This window comes from Terrapene carolina, unplaced genomic scaffold (assembly GCF_002925995.2).
Source record: "Terrapene carolina triunguis isolate 2854851 unplaced genomic scaffold, T_m_triunguis-2.0 Scaffold111, whole genome shotgun sequence".
NCBI lineage: Eukaryota > Metazoa > Chordata > Testudines > Emydidae > Terrapene > Terrapene triunguis.
In genome coordinates this window covers 6,007,500-6,022,855 of record NW_020664462.1, presented here as the reverse complement: position 1 = coordinate 6,022,855, position 15,356 = coordinate 6,007,500, and the positions used below count along the sequence as shown (strand labels likewise).

The window sequence follows — 15,356 nt, the reverse complement described above, 5'->3', positions numbered from 1 at the left end:
TATATTTTGGTATAGTAACTCCTCACTTAACGTTGTAGTTATGTTCCTGAAAAATGCAACTTTAAGTGAAACAATGTTAAATGAATCCAGTTGTCCCATAAGATTTAATGTAAATGCGGGGGGTTAGGTGCCAAGGAAATTTGGGGGGGGCAGACAAAAGGAATGATACTGTATACTGTACAGTATTGTGCTGTACTGTATTGTGGTTGGGAAGGTGCCCCTGGCTTACCCCACACAGGCACAGCCCGCTGCAGGCAAGGACGCTAGGAAGCACCTTTGCAGCAGTAGCGGCAGCTTCCCCAGAGAACAGGTTCGGATTTTGCTGGGAATGCTCCAGGCCTGCCTCTTCCCGTCCCTGCTCCACTCCAGGCCCACCTCTTCACCCGCTCCACCTCCTCTCCGGAGCACGCCACATCCCCCTCCCCCCCAAAGTCCTAAGTGCCGCTAAACAGCTGTTTAGCGGCACTTAGGATTTTCGGGCTGGGAGAGGGAGGAGTGGAGACACGGGGCTTCCCCGCTTCTGCCCCTCCCTCCCAGAAAGTCCTAAGAGCCGCCAAACAGCTGGGGAAGCACTGGGAGGAGGAGGCAGAAAAGCGGAACTTGTGCAATGCTCCCTTGTAAAGTCGCTGCTCTTCCACAGAATCTTACAAGCAGGCAGCCAAACGACGTTATAAGGGAGCATTGCACAACTTTAAACAAGCATGTTCCCTAATTGAGCAGGGACGTAACATTGAAACAACGTTAAGTGAGACAACGTTAAATGAGGAGTCACTGTATATGCTTTTCAAAGTTGTTTATCAATTATAGATCAAGAAGCTATACAAGAAGCCGAAGCAGAGGATGGTACAGTAGAGATCGGTCAAGAAGTCGAAGTAGATCTTACCACAGTTACAAGAGTCATAGGTAAGGATACGATTTTGTCGGAGGTCACAGAAGTCATGGATTCCGTGACTTTAATGGATGTCAGTGACTTCTTCAGCTTCAGCTGGAGCATTTCTCAGGGCCCTCCCTCCCCCTCGCCCCCAGGGTCTGGAGTAGCATGGCTGGAGTGGCTTTCAGCTCTTTGCCCCCCTTCTAGAGTCTCAGGGCTGAAGCGGCTCTCAGCCCCTCCCCTCCACCCCCTGCAGTGGGGCTTGGACTGTCTGTCCCCCACTCACCAACAGGTCACGGGCTTCTGTGAATTTTTATTTATTGCCCATGACCTGTCCGTGACTTTGAAAAATTCCCATGACAAAATCTTAACCTTAATCATAGGTAAGTTTCTGTGATTTGAGATAAGAATACCCTGAGTATGTTACAAATCAGACACATCCTAGTAAGTTAAATTAGTTTTTTTGATGGTGAGTTGTAGCTATGCAAGTGCATCCTGGAAGCAATCTACTCTGAAATATGTATACTTTTTAAGAATAGAAACAGACTTTTGTAACTGCTTATTTTTGAAGAATAATTACGTTAAATGTCATGCTTAAAATGTATTTCTTTGATTGTGTCACAGTCGAACCTATAGTAGAAGTCGATCCAGAAGCAGTTCATATGATCATCACAGTCGATCCAGGTATGGATTATGATACTTCACGAACACTGGGAACAAAGTAATTTTTATAATGAGCAAATATATTAAGACAGTGATATTGTTCAAAGTACATACAGCTTTATAGTAAGCCAAAATATTGCAAACTTACCTTTCTGGAAATTAAATCAGATTGTTTTAAAAGAGGAAAAGAGCAATCAGAGTATCCAGATATCAGTCATGGGCATGGTATTAGGCCCTGAAGAGAATTGAATTGATTGGTGCCCTTTACTGCTGCTTTCTACTCTTTTGTCCTCTGTTTTAAATCCCCCCCAAATTTTTCTGCTGTTTATTTTACAAGAGTATGGTCAAGGAGGGAAGTCAAGGCTTGATATTCTTGATACTTTGTGCAAAATTTGTTGACAGATTTGTAAATTTTTTTATTTTATTTTAAAATATATTGTTATTTTTAAAAGTAAACCACTTATTTGGGTAAACCGCTGCTTTGTGAAGAAACTTTATACTCTTCCTGATAAACATTTTATTACATTTACAATTATTTTGGCTTATTTGCCAAATCCTTCAAGTAATAGGAATATAGCAACAAAAATCTTTCCTTATATAAATGTCTTTACAAGAAACATCCAAAATTCTAATTTTTATCATTTTAGAAAAGAACTTTCCAAAATCTTCAATGATTTTTTCCCTGTTATAATAGGTCATATACTTATGATAGTTACTATAGCAGAAGTCGTAGTCGAAGTAGAAGTCAGAGGAGTGACAGCTACCGCAGATCTCGAAGTTATGACAGACGATCCAGGTATGTAATTTTTCAGTGCCACAATTTCAAAAACTTAACTGTACACAATTAATTTCTTTAGGTGCTTTACTGGAAGTTTATAAGGAACAACATTTCAATAGATGCAGTCTTTTTTTCAAGTATAAAATGTACTGTTACTAGCAAATTTGTTTAATGGTAAATTAAGAACCAGAAATATAAAGAGTTAACACAAACACACGCAATCAGTACTTCAAAAATTCCAAAATAAAGAGGAGGGCAGAGGGATTTGAGAGGAGAGAGAAATCATTGTACTATTCTATGTAATCCATTGTGTGGACGTGTGCATATGTTCATCTCTACACATGCATATACACATTTTTTAAAAATCTGTTAATTAGTTCCCATTGGCTAAATCAGGAATAGTAATTGCAGAATTTAAATTTGACCATGCTTGTGCTTAAATGCCATGGGTATAAAGGACCGAAAACTACCCTGAGTGTCAAGATTCTACTGGATGGTAGATCCTTTTTAGCTAGACCTCAATGTCTCATACAAAAAACTTGTGAAAGGGAGATGAAAAATAACTATGCTAACAGGAATGACAATCGAAATGATGCTTCCTACAATGTAATTACAGCTACAATTAAAGTAACTCTAAGTGTAATTACATTTACACTTCTATAGACTTTGGCTACATTCTTCACAGTCCAGTTGCTGTTAAAGGTGACGTTCCTAGCACATGTTTAAAAAAGAATCGTTGTCTACAAGCCTAGTGCATTGCTGGTATTGCTGTCTGTACAGTGTGGTCCATGATATAAATTTGGGACTATATATCATCCTCAATCCACAATGGAATTCCTTCAGATGTCTGTGGGAGGCTTGCACAAAGATCAAGGGTGGAATATGATCTTTCGGTAGTAAGTTAAGTTTTAGTTGTTCTCTCAACCAGCATCACTTGGTGGAAAAATGTGCCAGCATTTAGCAACATCACTGTTTCTGCCCTTTTTTTCTTCCTTCTCCATTCTCCTTTCTTTTTTCATTCCCCAATTTTCTTGTTTCCTCTATATTTCTCTCCTTGTAACAATTCCATTTCTAGCCTGTGGAAATCACTCCCACCCCTTCCCATCCCATCCACTGGTGACATAGGGCTTGTCTACACAGTGCAATGTAACACATCAGTGAGGTGTGAATTCTAACATTCACCAATGTGTTGCATGCTAACTGGCCTGTGTAGACCCTGCTGGTGTGCACTCAAAGTTTCCTACTGTGCACTAGAGAACTTTTAGTGCACACCAACAGGGTCTATGTCAGTCAGTTAGTGCACAACACTAGAATTGACACCCCCACACTGGTGTGCATTACCACACTGTGAAGACATGCCCATAAAGTTAAGTTTCATTATGCATTAATGTTGACATCCTCATGAGGATAACAGAGGGTGGGAAATAGACCCCTCTGAATAATTGTTTCAGGCTGCCTGCAAACACCAGGAAGACAACATTGGATCAGGGTACACTTATTTACATTTGGAAGGTTTTCTTCACAACCAAAAGGACCAAAAAAGAACATCAAGCGAGCTGCATCCTGGCCATTGGCCAAGTATTCAACACTTCTGGTTTATACAGCCAGGAAGTGCCTATGCTCATTTTGATATGCTGATATTTCCAAAGCCTAGTTTTATCATTTCAGGGGGCCCAGTCTTGCAAACCCCTTCTCACATGTTGATTTGATACTACTCACATGAGGTAAGGGTTTTGCAGGATTAGGCCCTTGGAGAAAACATAAGTAAAACAGCTCTAAGGATCCATTCAAAAAGACACTGCCTGTTCAGCCTGTGCTAGCTCACTGAACTCAAGCAAAACAAAATATATTTTTGGTTCTGCTTCCAAAATTTAGTTACTGTGGGTGATATCCTGGCCACACTGAAGTTAATGGCAAATGCCCTGTTGACCTCACTGCAACCTCTGGAAATTTAGCAACATTTTGGATGTAACAAATAGGCTTTGAAATGATGAAGCTCTATCAAAATGATCACATTTTCAATGGAATCATAGAACCATAGAAGATTAGGGTTGGAAGAGACCTCAGGAGGTCATCTAGTCCAACCCCCTGCTCAAAGCAGGACCAACCCCAACTAAATCATCCCAGCCAGGGCTTTGTCAAGCCGGGCCTTAAAAACCTCTAAGGATGGAGATTCCACCACCTCCCTAGATAACCCATTGCAGTGCTTCACCACCCTCCTAGTGAAATAGTGTTTCCTCATATCCAACCTAAACCTCCCCCACTGCAACTTGAGACCATTGCTTCTTGTTCTGTCATCTGCCACCACTGAGAACAGCCTAGCTCCATCCTCTTTGGAACCCCCCTTCAGATAGTTGAAGGCTGCTATCAAATTCCCCCTCACTCTTGTTTTCTGCAGATTAAATAAGCCCAGTTCCCTCAGCCTCTCCTCATAAGTCATGTGTCCCAGCCCCCTAATCATTTTTGTTGCCCTCTGCTGGACTCTCTCCAATTTGTCCACATCCTTTCTGTAGTGGGGTCCCAAACCTGGACTCAATACTCCAGATGTGGCCTCATGAGTGTGAATAGAGGGGAATAATCACTTCCCTCGATCTACTGGCAATGCTCCTACTAATGCAGCCCAATTAGCCATTAGCCTTCTTGGCAACAAGGGCACACTGTTGACTCTCATCCCAGCTTCTCGTTCACTATAATCCCCAGGTCCTTTTCTGCAGAACTGCCGCTTAGCCTATCAGTCCCCAGCCTGTAGCAGTGCATGGGATTCTTCTATCCTAATCCCTGCCGTCCAGCGTATCTACCTCTCCTCCCAGCTTAGTGTCATCAGCAAACTTGCTGAGGGTGCAATCCATCCCATCATCCAGATCATTAATGAAGATGTTGAACAAAACCGGCCCCAGGACCGACCCCTGGGGCACTCCGCTTGATACTGGCTGCCAACTAAACATCGAGCTGTTGATCACTACCTGCTGAGCCCGACGATCTAGCCAGGTTTCTGTCCACTTTATACTCCATCCAATCCATACTTTTTTAACTTGCTGGCCAGAATACTGTGGGAGACCGTATCAAAAGCTTTGCTCAAGTCAAGTTGTATCACGTCCACCACTTTCCCCATATCCACAGAGCCAGTTACCTCATCCTAGAAGGCAATCAGGTTGGTCAGGCATGACTTGCCCTTGGTGAATCCATGTTGATTTTCCTGATCACCTTCCTCTCCTCCAAGTGCTTCAAAATGGATATATATTGTGTTCCTGTAGAAGGTTCCACAGATTTTTTTCCTTTCACCTACACTCCTCTCCTAAGATTTGGATTAACCCAGTTTTGAACTTGAAACAAAAAGAGAGAAATCTGATTTGTAAGGAGTTTTAATCTTTTTTTTTTTTTTTAAATTGTAGGTCTTATGGCTCTGACAGTGAAAGTGATCGCAGTTATTCTAACAACCGAAGCCCCAGTGAAAGCAGCAGATCTAGCTGAAAATGTCTCCTCAGCAATGTAGATTGTATTTAGTAATTCTATGTAAATGTTGTAATACCTTTGTTCTGTCAGTGTCACAAGTGAAAGTGAAGGATGTTTACTGAGTGAGGTGAAACTTGCTTATTAGCAGTGGATTCATTTGACTGGCTGCATTGACAAATGGACATTTTGAGCACAATTCAGCTAAGGTTTGGGGGTTTTTCCCTTATGCCAAATGCTACTGTAACAAACTATGAAGATTAACTTTATTTGATTGAATCACATTTTCCAAGCCATGAAATTACATTTATGTACATTTGCTGGTATTCCTTTTCTGGGTGCAGCAATCTGTACTGTCTCAAAGTGTCCATATAAATACCGGAGGGCTCTCAGCCTATTATTTTGAAATAAATGCTGATAGCTATAAAACTTTGAAGAAAAATATTTGTAAAGGCTGCCATCTGTATATTTTATTAAAATGCTTATTTTTAAATGCTGGCCATCAGTTCAGTGGTGTCTTGTACATACTTCTTATAAACATAGATTTGATTAACAGTAGCAAGGTGATGAAAACAGACTGCCACACTGTCTTAACACTCAACCCCTTTGTACCTTGATATTCCAGAGGTATGAGGAAAAGGGTGAGATATTGTAAACCATGCAGATTGTAATAATTAGGCACAATGTGCAAAGAAAAGGGTGATGAATCAGAGTTGATTCTTAATATCTGACTTGTTATCTAAGAACTTAAATGTTTTTAAGTGATTTTCTTTGTGATAATAAGCCCAATGTTTAAGACCCCAGAAAAAAAATTGCTTCTAGGCAGTCCTATTTCAATTCATGCCGCTGTGCGTGGAACACATCAGTTTGTCTTTGAAGTTGAACATTATAAATCTTTGAGTCACATTATAAGTCCATGAAAATAGACATGAAAAGTAGTTTTGACAGAATAAATCATAATGGCCCATTCCAAAATGTTTGTAGGTAAAACATTGTCTTCTAAGTTCGGATGTATCCCTTCTGTCTTAGGGAGATGTCATTGTGCAGTTATTGGACTATTTATTAATCTGTAATATGGCATTGCTATAAAAGTGATCTGCTTAATAAAAAGTATCCACAGTACTTTGGAAGTTTAATACCAAAAGTGAGTCCACATTATGGACAAATGGTTTGCAAAAATTTTGTGTTGAATAATTTTTTGCAAAACTCTGGTTCAACTGATTTAAAATTACTTGTAAATAAATACATTTTTCATTGTTTAAGAATTTGTATACTAAGAAATGATTTTTTTATTTAAATGGCAGTAATAAACTCCTGAAATCTGGGTTTATAATGGAAAAGCTGACTAATCTAGCTTTAGCGGTGCTAATGAGTACTGCAATGTACTATAATAGCTTGCTTTACTAACTTTCTGTAATATTTTGAGATGGTTTACTTTTCTCAAATGTTTTGCAACAGTGAAAATTATTATTATTTTGTATCAGGAGCTTTGAAGTGTAAAAAGTTGTCAATTTTTTTCTTAGTTAATTCAATAATTTTTGATAGCATTAAATTACTTAAAAATTAGTCTTTAGGTGCTCAACTGAAACATGCAAAGGAAATTCAAAAAGAAGGTTGAAAATGTAATGTCATACTCCACTTACCCTCTGTGCATAGATAAGAGGAGGCCATTAGTTTGCAAGGTCCTGGGATACCTAGAACTGAACTAATTGAGATATGAATATCCAGCTTTCAAACATAGGTCCGAATCAGGTTCTTAATTCCAAAAGTTAGGATTAAACCCTTCTAACATTTATGGTAGCTTTAAAAGAAAAGGCACACCCACAATCTTCTAAATCCATATTTTGTAAGTTCTTGAAATATACATTCAACTGAAGCTATAAATAGTTGTGTTCTAGCAGGTCATGCAGGTTTACAGAAATTTTTCTAATAAAGTTGCAACCTGCTAATCAGAATCATGAATGAATATGTCCTTGCTAACTCAAAACAACTACAGTGTTATTTGGTGCAGATCCATAATTTTAAATGCAAAAGTAAGTGAATATTTCACCTTGTGTGCAAGGGATTAATCCATATTAGTTTTACTATTTTGAGTACTAAACATGCAATAAGGCATCCAAAATCTTCAACACTGCCATATCACATGGGGTAAAACAAAAAGTGTTCCCAGGCTATAACTTTGTTGTGTTTCAGGCTAGAGTTGACTTTTAAAGCTAGAAAAACTGGGTGCAATAGAAATACTGTCAACTAATAACTATACCAGTCCAAAGCATACTGCTAGAATGTTATATTTTTATGGTTCACATCAGCAATTGTCAGCTTTATAAAGGGATTCACGCTGTATTTAGGACTCTGTATTACGTCGAATTGTCTTAATAGAAAATGCACTATTGAGCGTTTTTATAATGTTCTGTTTACTTACTGCAAATTTGTTATTCTGAAGCAGGTGGTGGTTAAAAATGTCAATGGAATTTTTGTACATATATGCAAACACTGATTTCTTTACATTTGAAAAAATTCCTCTAGTACTTAAGAGGGGAACTTAAAGAAATTAAAAGTATACTTCAAGTTCTATATCCATCTGTGTGGTTGTTCTTTTTTCTCTAAAAGACTACAAGTTGTCTTTTCTCTTCCTGACCAATATAGGAAAGGATTCCTACATCTGTATAGTGAATTTACATAATAGCTGCGTGAGGAACACATATTTTGAAAAGGTTTGAAGCAAGGAAGTAGTCAGACACCAAATCAAGATATGTAAAAGGTGCATATTCTTTGTGAAGGAATACACTTTAACAGATCTTTGCTGAAATGATCTCACTTTAAATGCTGAGCTAAATATTCTTTCCCAAATACACATTGCCACATAATTTGTGTAATACTCAAAACATGGGATTAGTTTTAGTCAGCAGATATAATGGCTTAGCAAACTAAGCCATTAGTCTTTTAGAACTTCTGTTCCAGAAAAACTGGATTTCATGGAAAGATCAGCATTGTCTCTCGGGGGGAAGGATAGCTCAGTGGTTTGAGCATTGGCCTGCTAAACCCAGGGTTGTGAGTTCAATCCTTGAGGGGGCCACTTAGGGATCTGGAGCTAAATCAGTACTTGGTCCCCCTAGTGAAGGCAGGGGGCTGGACTCAATGACCTTTCAGGGTCCCTTCCAGTTCTATGAGATAGGTATATCTCCATATATTAAGGGATGTATTGTTAGTTTAGGGCATCATTCCATAAAATTGAAATCTAAAATCCTAGAACATAATACCTATGTTTCAAATACAGTAGAACCCCATTTTAAAGAAACCTAAATTTGGTTCAGTGGGTTATGTCTTTATATTTCTGGCTGTTTTTATTAGATTATCAACTACATTGCATCCAGAATGCTCTAACAATGTAGCTCTGTAGAAGATACTATCTTCAGGAATCTATAATTACAGGTAAGCAATTTCCTTTTTAATATGCCTAAGGGAGGAAAATAATAACTTTGGGCATAATGGAATCCATCACATGAATAACTAGCTCTTGTGCTCTAAACAGTTTAAAGAGCAGCAACATAAATGCAGTTTTTCTTTTTTAAATAGATTTGCACATGAAGAGGTCTCTAGTTCCTCCAGTATCACCTTTACATGAGGGTTGTTTGTGTCCTTGTCCTGGGGTGGTAAGAAGCATTTTAAAATGCTCTAGCTGAGGATCACCCACTGTCTGACAGTATTAAATTTCTGTTGATGGCCTTACGTGGTTCATCATGATCATGCTTACCGTTTGGAGCAGAACGCAGCATTTAGATGACCTTGAGCTGCAGAACGCTGGAACCCATCTGGTGTAATTTCCAACATGAATGCTGCCTAGGATTTAAATCACAAGAAGATAAAGCTTCAAATTCTCCTGCAGTCATACACTAATATAAACAACTTTTTGCATTAATATGGTTGTGAAACACACTTATCCACCTGCATTTTAGGATAGTTTTTAGCTATTTATTTATAGGAGGTTAAATCTCTTATTAAAATTTTATAAACTGTTAATTAAAGGGACCAATTTCTGCATTTAAAATTACACCCATTCAACCTGAAGTCAATGGAATTGCATGGGTATAACCAGTTAGAATGTGTTACCAGTGTTTTATAAAGCTAAAACACTGGTACTGGAGTGTGTGTGTGTGTATATATAGATATATATATATATAATACAAGTCCTTACTATTTTGCAGTCTGTCATATTTAAAGCCCTTAAAGGTGATCTGCAAATGAATTTTTTTTTAAATGGAACTTATTTAGCATTGATAGTACCCAGGGGCCAGCCATGTTGGGCCCCCGTTATGCTAACTGCTGTGTAAAAAATACAGAAAATGAAAGTCTCTGCCCCAAACTGCTTATAATCTAAAAGACAAGACTGGCTGAGGCAAACAAGCACATGGAGGAGACAGGGCAATGGCCCTTTTTGTGTTTTCCCCATGATGTAGAAAATTCTAGTCAGGGTTTATTAAGGTGTGTCTTGGTTTTTGTTTGTTTAATTTGCCCTTTACCCTATTCTAAGGGGCATGGCCAGCTCCCCAGGTTTTAAACGTTGCCTCATTTGCTGGTCGTCGATCCTGGTTTCTGACGGACTTTCCTATATCCAGCAACGAGGATGATAATGATGAAGGAGAAATCTACTCCTCACATCGCTCCTTGCCTATCCGCACAACTACCAGACCAGGTCCACCAGAGCACCATGAATACCATCCCAGACCCTGAAACTCCAGGATTATACAGACACCCAAGGATGCCATTCCCATCACAGTGGCCTTACTGGGGCCCATGGGCAGCATACCGCCAACTCTGTGCTAAGCCTCCCAGTTCACGCACAGAGAGAGGGTGAGGCATTCCCCATCACCCTCTGTACCAGAACCCTTTGAACCTCCACAATAGCCAGTTGAGGAACTGGAGGAGACTTCTGATCAAGAAGTAACCCCAGCTACCAATTTTTCCTCCTATCATGCCCTCACCACCCATGACAGGGAACAACTTTAAACAGTTCCAGAATTGTTTAAGAGGATCACCGATTCATTAGAGATTCTGTTGGGAGAAGTTGCAGAATCCCAACAAAAGCTGTTGGACATCCTCCAGACTTCAACTTCTTCCAAGATTGCCCTACCAATAAATGAGGCTTTCCTGGACCTGGCCAAGACCATCTGGCAGACCCTGGCATGGAATTTTTGTTCACATCTCACACCAAACTCTCTGGTGGTAGAGGCCCTGAAAGAAAGGGACAGACGACAAGACTCCTGAACCACCCCATATGACAGGGACTGGAAGCGGTTGGACCTTTTTGGACGTAAGGCCTACTCGTCAGCAACCTACAATTTAGGATTGCCAATTGCAAGGCATTCAAATACAGTTACACAAATTATTCAAAAATGTCTGAATGTATTGATTTTTCTACCTGAGGATAAAAAAGAGCAATTCAAAGCAGCCATCTTGGAGGGCCACCTTCTTGCCTGAACAGCCTTACAAGCCTCACTGGACTCAGTAGATACAGCAGCACGTTCCATTGCCACGACTGTAGTCATGCAACAAGCTTCCTGGCTCCATCTCTGGTTTTTCCAAAATTGGTACAATGTACCTTCAAGGATCTTCTGTTTGAGAGCCCGAAGCTATTCGCAGCCAAGACGGATGAGTTGCTTCACATTAAAGGACTCCAGGGTGACCCTCAGATCCTTGGGTATTTACACACCTACTCAAAAGAAAAAAATGGGGGAAATATTACTCGGCATAAAGAACAAAATCTGTGCCCTACACCCAACCTCAGAGGCAATATGACCCACAGAGACTCAATAGACGGAGACCACTCCCTTCTCAGCTCTCAACATCCCAACAGCCTCCCTCTAAACAACAGTTTTGAGGGTTTGGTCAAGGACCTGAGACATCTCCCACATCGTCTATTCAGACACGGGGGTTCCCAACTATAGACCTCCTTGCAACAAACCAGAACACCAAGTGCCCATACTTCTGCTCCAGAGCGGGGCGGGGACCATGTTCTCTCGGCAATGCCTTTCTCTGCAAATGAATACACATCTACTATATGCCTTTCCCCCAACCCTTTTTCTAGCCAGGGTCATACACAAGATAAGTACCAACAACCCCAGAGTCCTCTTGATAGCCCCCAGGTGGCCCAGACAAACGTGGTTTCCTTACCTCCTGAAGATGGCTGTGTGCCCACCACACCCACTTCCATTTCTACCTCCATCTCCTGTCTCAGGATACTGGCCAAGTCTAACACCTGAACCTGGCAAGACTCCACTTGAAGGCATGGCTACTCCATGGTTCCGAGACAGTGAAATGACCTGTTCACAGGAGGTAAGGGACATTCTTTTAAACAGCAGATGATCTACAACACAGTATACCTATCTGTGCAAATGGAAGAGATTTCATACATGATGCCAGAATAAGCAAACACTGCAATTACCTCTCCTTTACCAATGGTATTGGATTACATACTGGCCCTCAAGAAATCGGGTGTCTCAGTGAGCTCAATCAGAGTACACCTTGAGGCAATCACAGCTTTCCACCACAAAATGGACAAGTTCTCAATCTTTGTCCACCCTACCACTAAACATTTTCTCAAGGGTCTTCACAACCACTACCCTGAAATACGAGCCCCCACTCCATCATGGGACCACAGTCTGGTGCTGTGATACCGTACAGGGTCCCCTTTTGAGCCATAGCAGTGTGCTCACTTCTCCACCTCTCCGTGAAGGTGGCCTTCCTTGTTGCTATCGCATCCACCTGACTAGGGTGACCCAGTGTCCGTTTTTCGACTGAAACACCCGGTCGAAAAGGGACCCTGGCGGCTCCAGTCAGCACTGCCGACCAGGCCGTTAAAAGTCTGGTCGGCGGTGCTGAGGGTCTAAGGCAGGCTAGTCCCTACCTGTCCTGGCTCTGTGCTGCACCCTGGAAGTGGCCAGCAGGTACGGATCCTAGGTGGAGGGGGGCCATGGGGCTCCGTATGCTGCCCGAGCACTGACTCCTCACTCCCATTGGCTGGGAACCGTGGCCAATGGGAGCTGTGGGGGCGGTGCCTGCGGGTGAGAGCAGCACACAGAGCTGCCTGCTACGCCTCTGCCTGGGAGCCGGAACTGCTGGCCGTTTCTGGGGTGCAGCGCAGAGTCAGGACAGACAGGAACCCTGCCTTAGCACCCTCACTGCGCCGCTGACTGGGAGCTGCTGGAGGTAAGCCCGTGCCCCTGCCCTGAGCCCCCCATCAAACCTGGAGACCCTCCTGTACCCCAAACCCCTCATCCCCGGCCCCACCACAGAGTCTGCACCCCCAGACAGAGCCCTCACCCCCCTGAACCCCAACCCGCTGCCCCAGCCCAGAGCCCTCACACACTGAACCCCTCTGCCCCAGCCTGGAGCCCCCTCCCACACCCTGAACCTCTCATTTCTGGCCCCATATTGGAGCCTGCACCCCCAGTTAGAGCCCTCACCTCCCGCATCTCAACCCCCTGCCCCATCCCAGTGAAAGTGAGTGAGGGTGGAGAAGAGCGAGTGACAGAGGGAGGGGGGCTGGAGTGAATGGGGGCAGGGCCTCGGAAGGGGCGGGGCTAAGGTGTTTGGTTTTGTGCAATTAGAAAGTTGGCAACTCTACGCCTGACAAGTGGGAGAACTGGGGGCCCTCATGGCATATCCCCCATACACAATATTTTTCAAAAACAAAGTTACCCTACGACCACACCCCAAGTTCCTACCTAAAATAGTTCCACATTCCATTTGAATCAACCCATCCATCTCCTATCGTTCTTCCCAAATCCTCACGGGAACAAGCAAGAAGCAATGTTTCATACCCTGGACATCCGAAGGGCGCTAACTTTTTACATTGAAGGGACAGAGTCTTTCAGAAAGTCACCAAAGTTATTTCTTTCCATCGACGCCACATCCAGACAAAGGCTGTCGAAATGGATCTCCAGCTGCATTGACTTTTGCAATCGCCATCAATAGCTACAACCCCCACCAGGGACCCACAGACGCTCCACCAGAGCTCTCTCTACATCGATAGCCTCCCTCAACAATGTGCCCATTGTGGACATCTGCAGAGCAGCAACCTGGGCGTCAACCCATATGTTCACGCAGCACTCGACATCACACGCTGTACTGGGACTTGTGGTTTTATCATCTGCCATGACTGCAACTCTGAAACCCCTCCCTTCCCCTGAGGGGCACTGCTCTACCGTCCCCTAAAGTGGAGCACCCACAGGGCCATCCCTTGAAGAAGAAGAGAAGGTTACTCACCATGGGCAGTAACTGAGGTTCTTTGAGATGCTTGTCCCTGTGGGTGCTGCACACTACCCTTACCTTCTCACCTCTACTTCAGAGTTTTCATGCTAGTGGCTCTGCGGTAGAGAAGGAAATGAGCGGGGATTGGTGTCACGGTGCTATGTAACTGCCAGAGACCGTATGAGAGGGGATCAGCGCATGTGATACCCAACCAGGCATTGCTACTAAAAATCTCTGATTACAAGTGCAGGAGCACAGATTCAACACCCACCGGACAGCCATCTCAAAGAACCTCAGTTCATGCATAGAGTGAATAACCTTCTTTTTATTTCTCCAAAGGGTTAATTGTCATTGAAATTAAAGTTTCAGGTGGTTGGTTTGTTTTTGTTTTTAAGAGTTTTAAACCATCTTTAAGGGAAGTGTTAATGATCCCCCACAGCAGCAGTAGATCTATGCATTTCTCATTGGCTTTTATCAATCATGGAGCAATAGATCTTCACACACAGTACAGCAGATATCCCCTGTTCACCCTGTTGTGAAATGGGGTGGACCGGTGGCTGGGATTATTAAAGGAACCGATGGGGTTTAGGATTCCAACTCCCACTGAATTGTTCAGTGCGTTTGCTCTAGCTTGCTTGAACAGCTGAACTGTGAAACCCTTGTGTTGGTGATCATCACTTACTGATGAGTGTCGTTCTATGCCAACCAAGTATGCTCACTAGTATGAGGCAAGGGCTCCTCGAGCTGCCCCATGGTGACACTAGGGACCCTATCCTGAATCCACTCTGTCTTCGCTGCAAAGTAAGATGAAAGCTCTTGATGGCAGGAAACATTAGACTGAGCCCTTGGGGAAGACAGCCCAGCTTAATCAGACGGCTCACTATCTGGCTGTTCTGTTGCTAGGGAATTCACAGATGTTCTGTAACAGGAGAGAAGAAACCTCTGAGTCCTCACCACAGCCCTGACCTTCGATTGTAAAATCTCTCAGCTCCGCAATCAGTGCTCCCCGCCACTGTTCGTGTCCCCTTCCCTCTCTCGATCAATATGGCCTCCATTACTGAAGTATCTACACAATCTTTAATGTGTTCGCCTTCACAACACCTCTGTGAGGTAGAGAAGTGCTGTTTATTGTCCCCTTTTTACAGAGGAGATACTGAGGCACAGAGACATTGCGTCACATACCCCATGTTCACACAGCCTGTGGCAGAGCAAGGAATTGAAACCAGGTTGTCCGAGTCCCAGGCAAACCCTGCTTCCTCTTGTGCCGGATCTGTCTCGGCATCTATAAATTATGGTGTCTTGTGAAGACAACATCAAGGAAGGGGACATCTGAGAGCTAATGCT

At 42.6% G+C, this 15,356-nt stretch overlaps 1 protein-coding gene across 7 annotated transcripts in view; it reads left to right on the top strand.

Moving 5' to 3' along the window:
* Window positions 1–8,324, top strand: part of NKTR (natural killer cell triggering receptor) — a 75,053-nt gene extending 66,729 nt beyond the window's left edge. For all 7 annotated transcript variants that reach the window (XM_026652169.2, XM_026652168.2, XM_026652167.2 and 4 more), the window contains 4 exons: window positions 808–903; window positions 1,496–1,555; window positions 2,229–2,330; window positions 5,705–8,324. In XM_026652169.2, coding sequence (XP_026507954.1) covers window positions 808–903; window positions 1,496–1,555; window positions 2,229–2,330; window positions 5,705–5,783 — 337 coding nt within the window. In that variant the 3' untranslated portion in view covers window positions 5,784–8,324. The remainder of the gene's footprint in view (window positions 1–807; window positions 904–1,495; window positions 1,556–2,228; window positions 2,331–5,704) is intronic.
* Window positions 8,325–15,356: the final 7,032 nt, after the last annotated feature.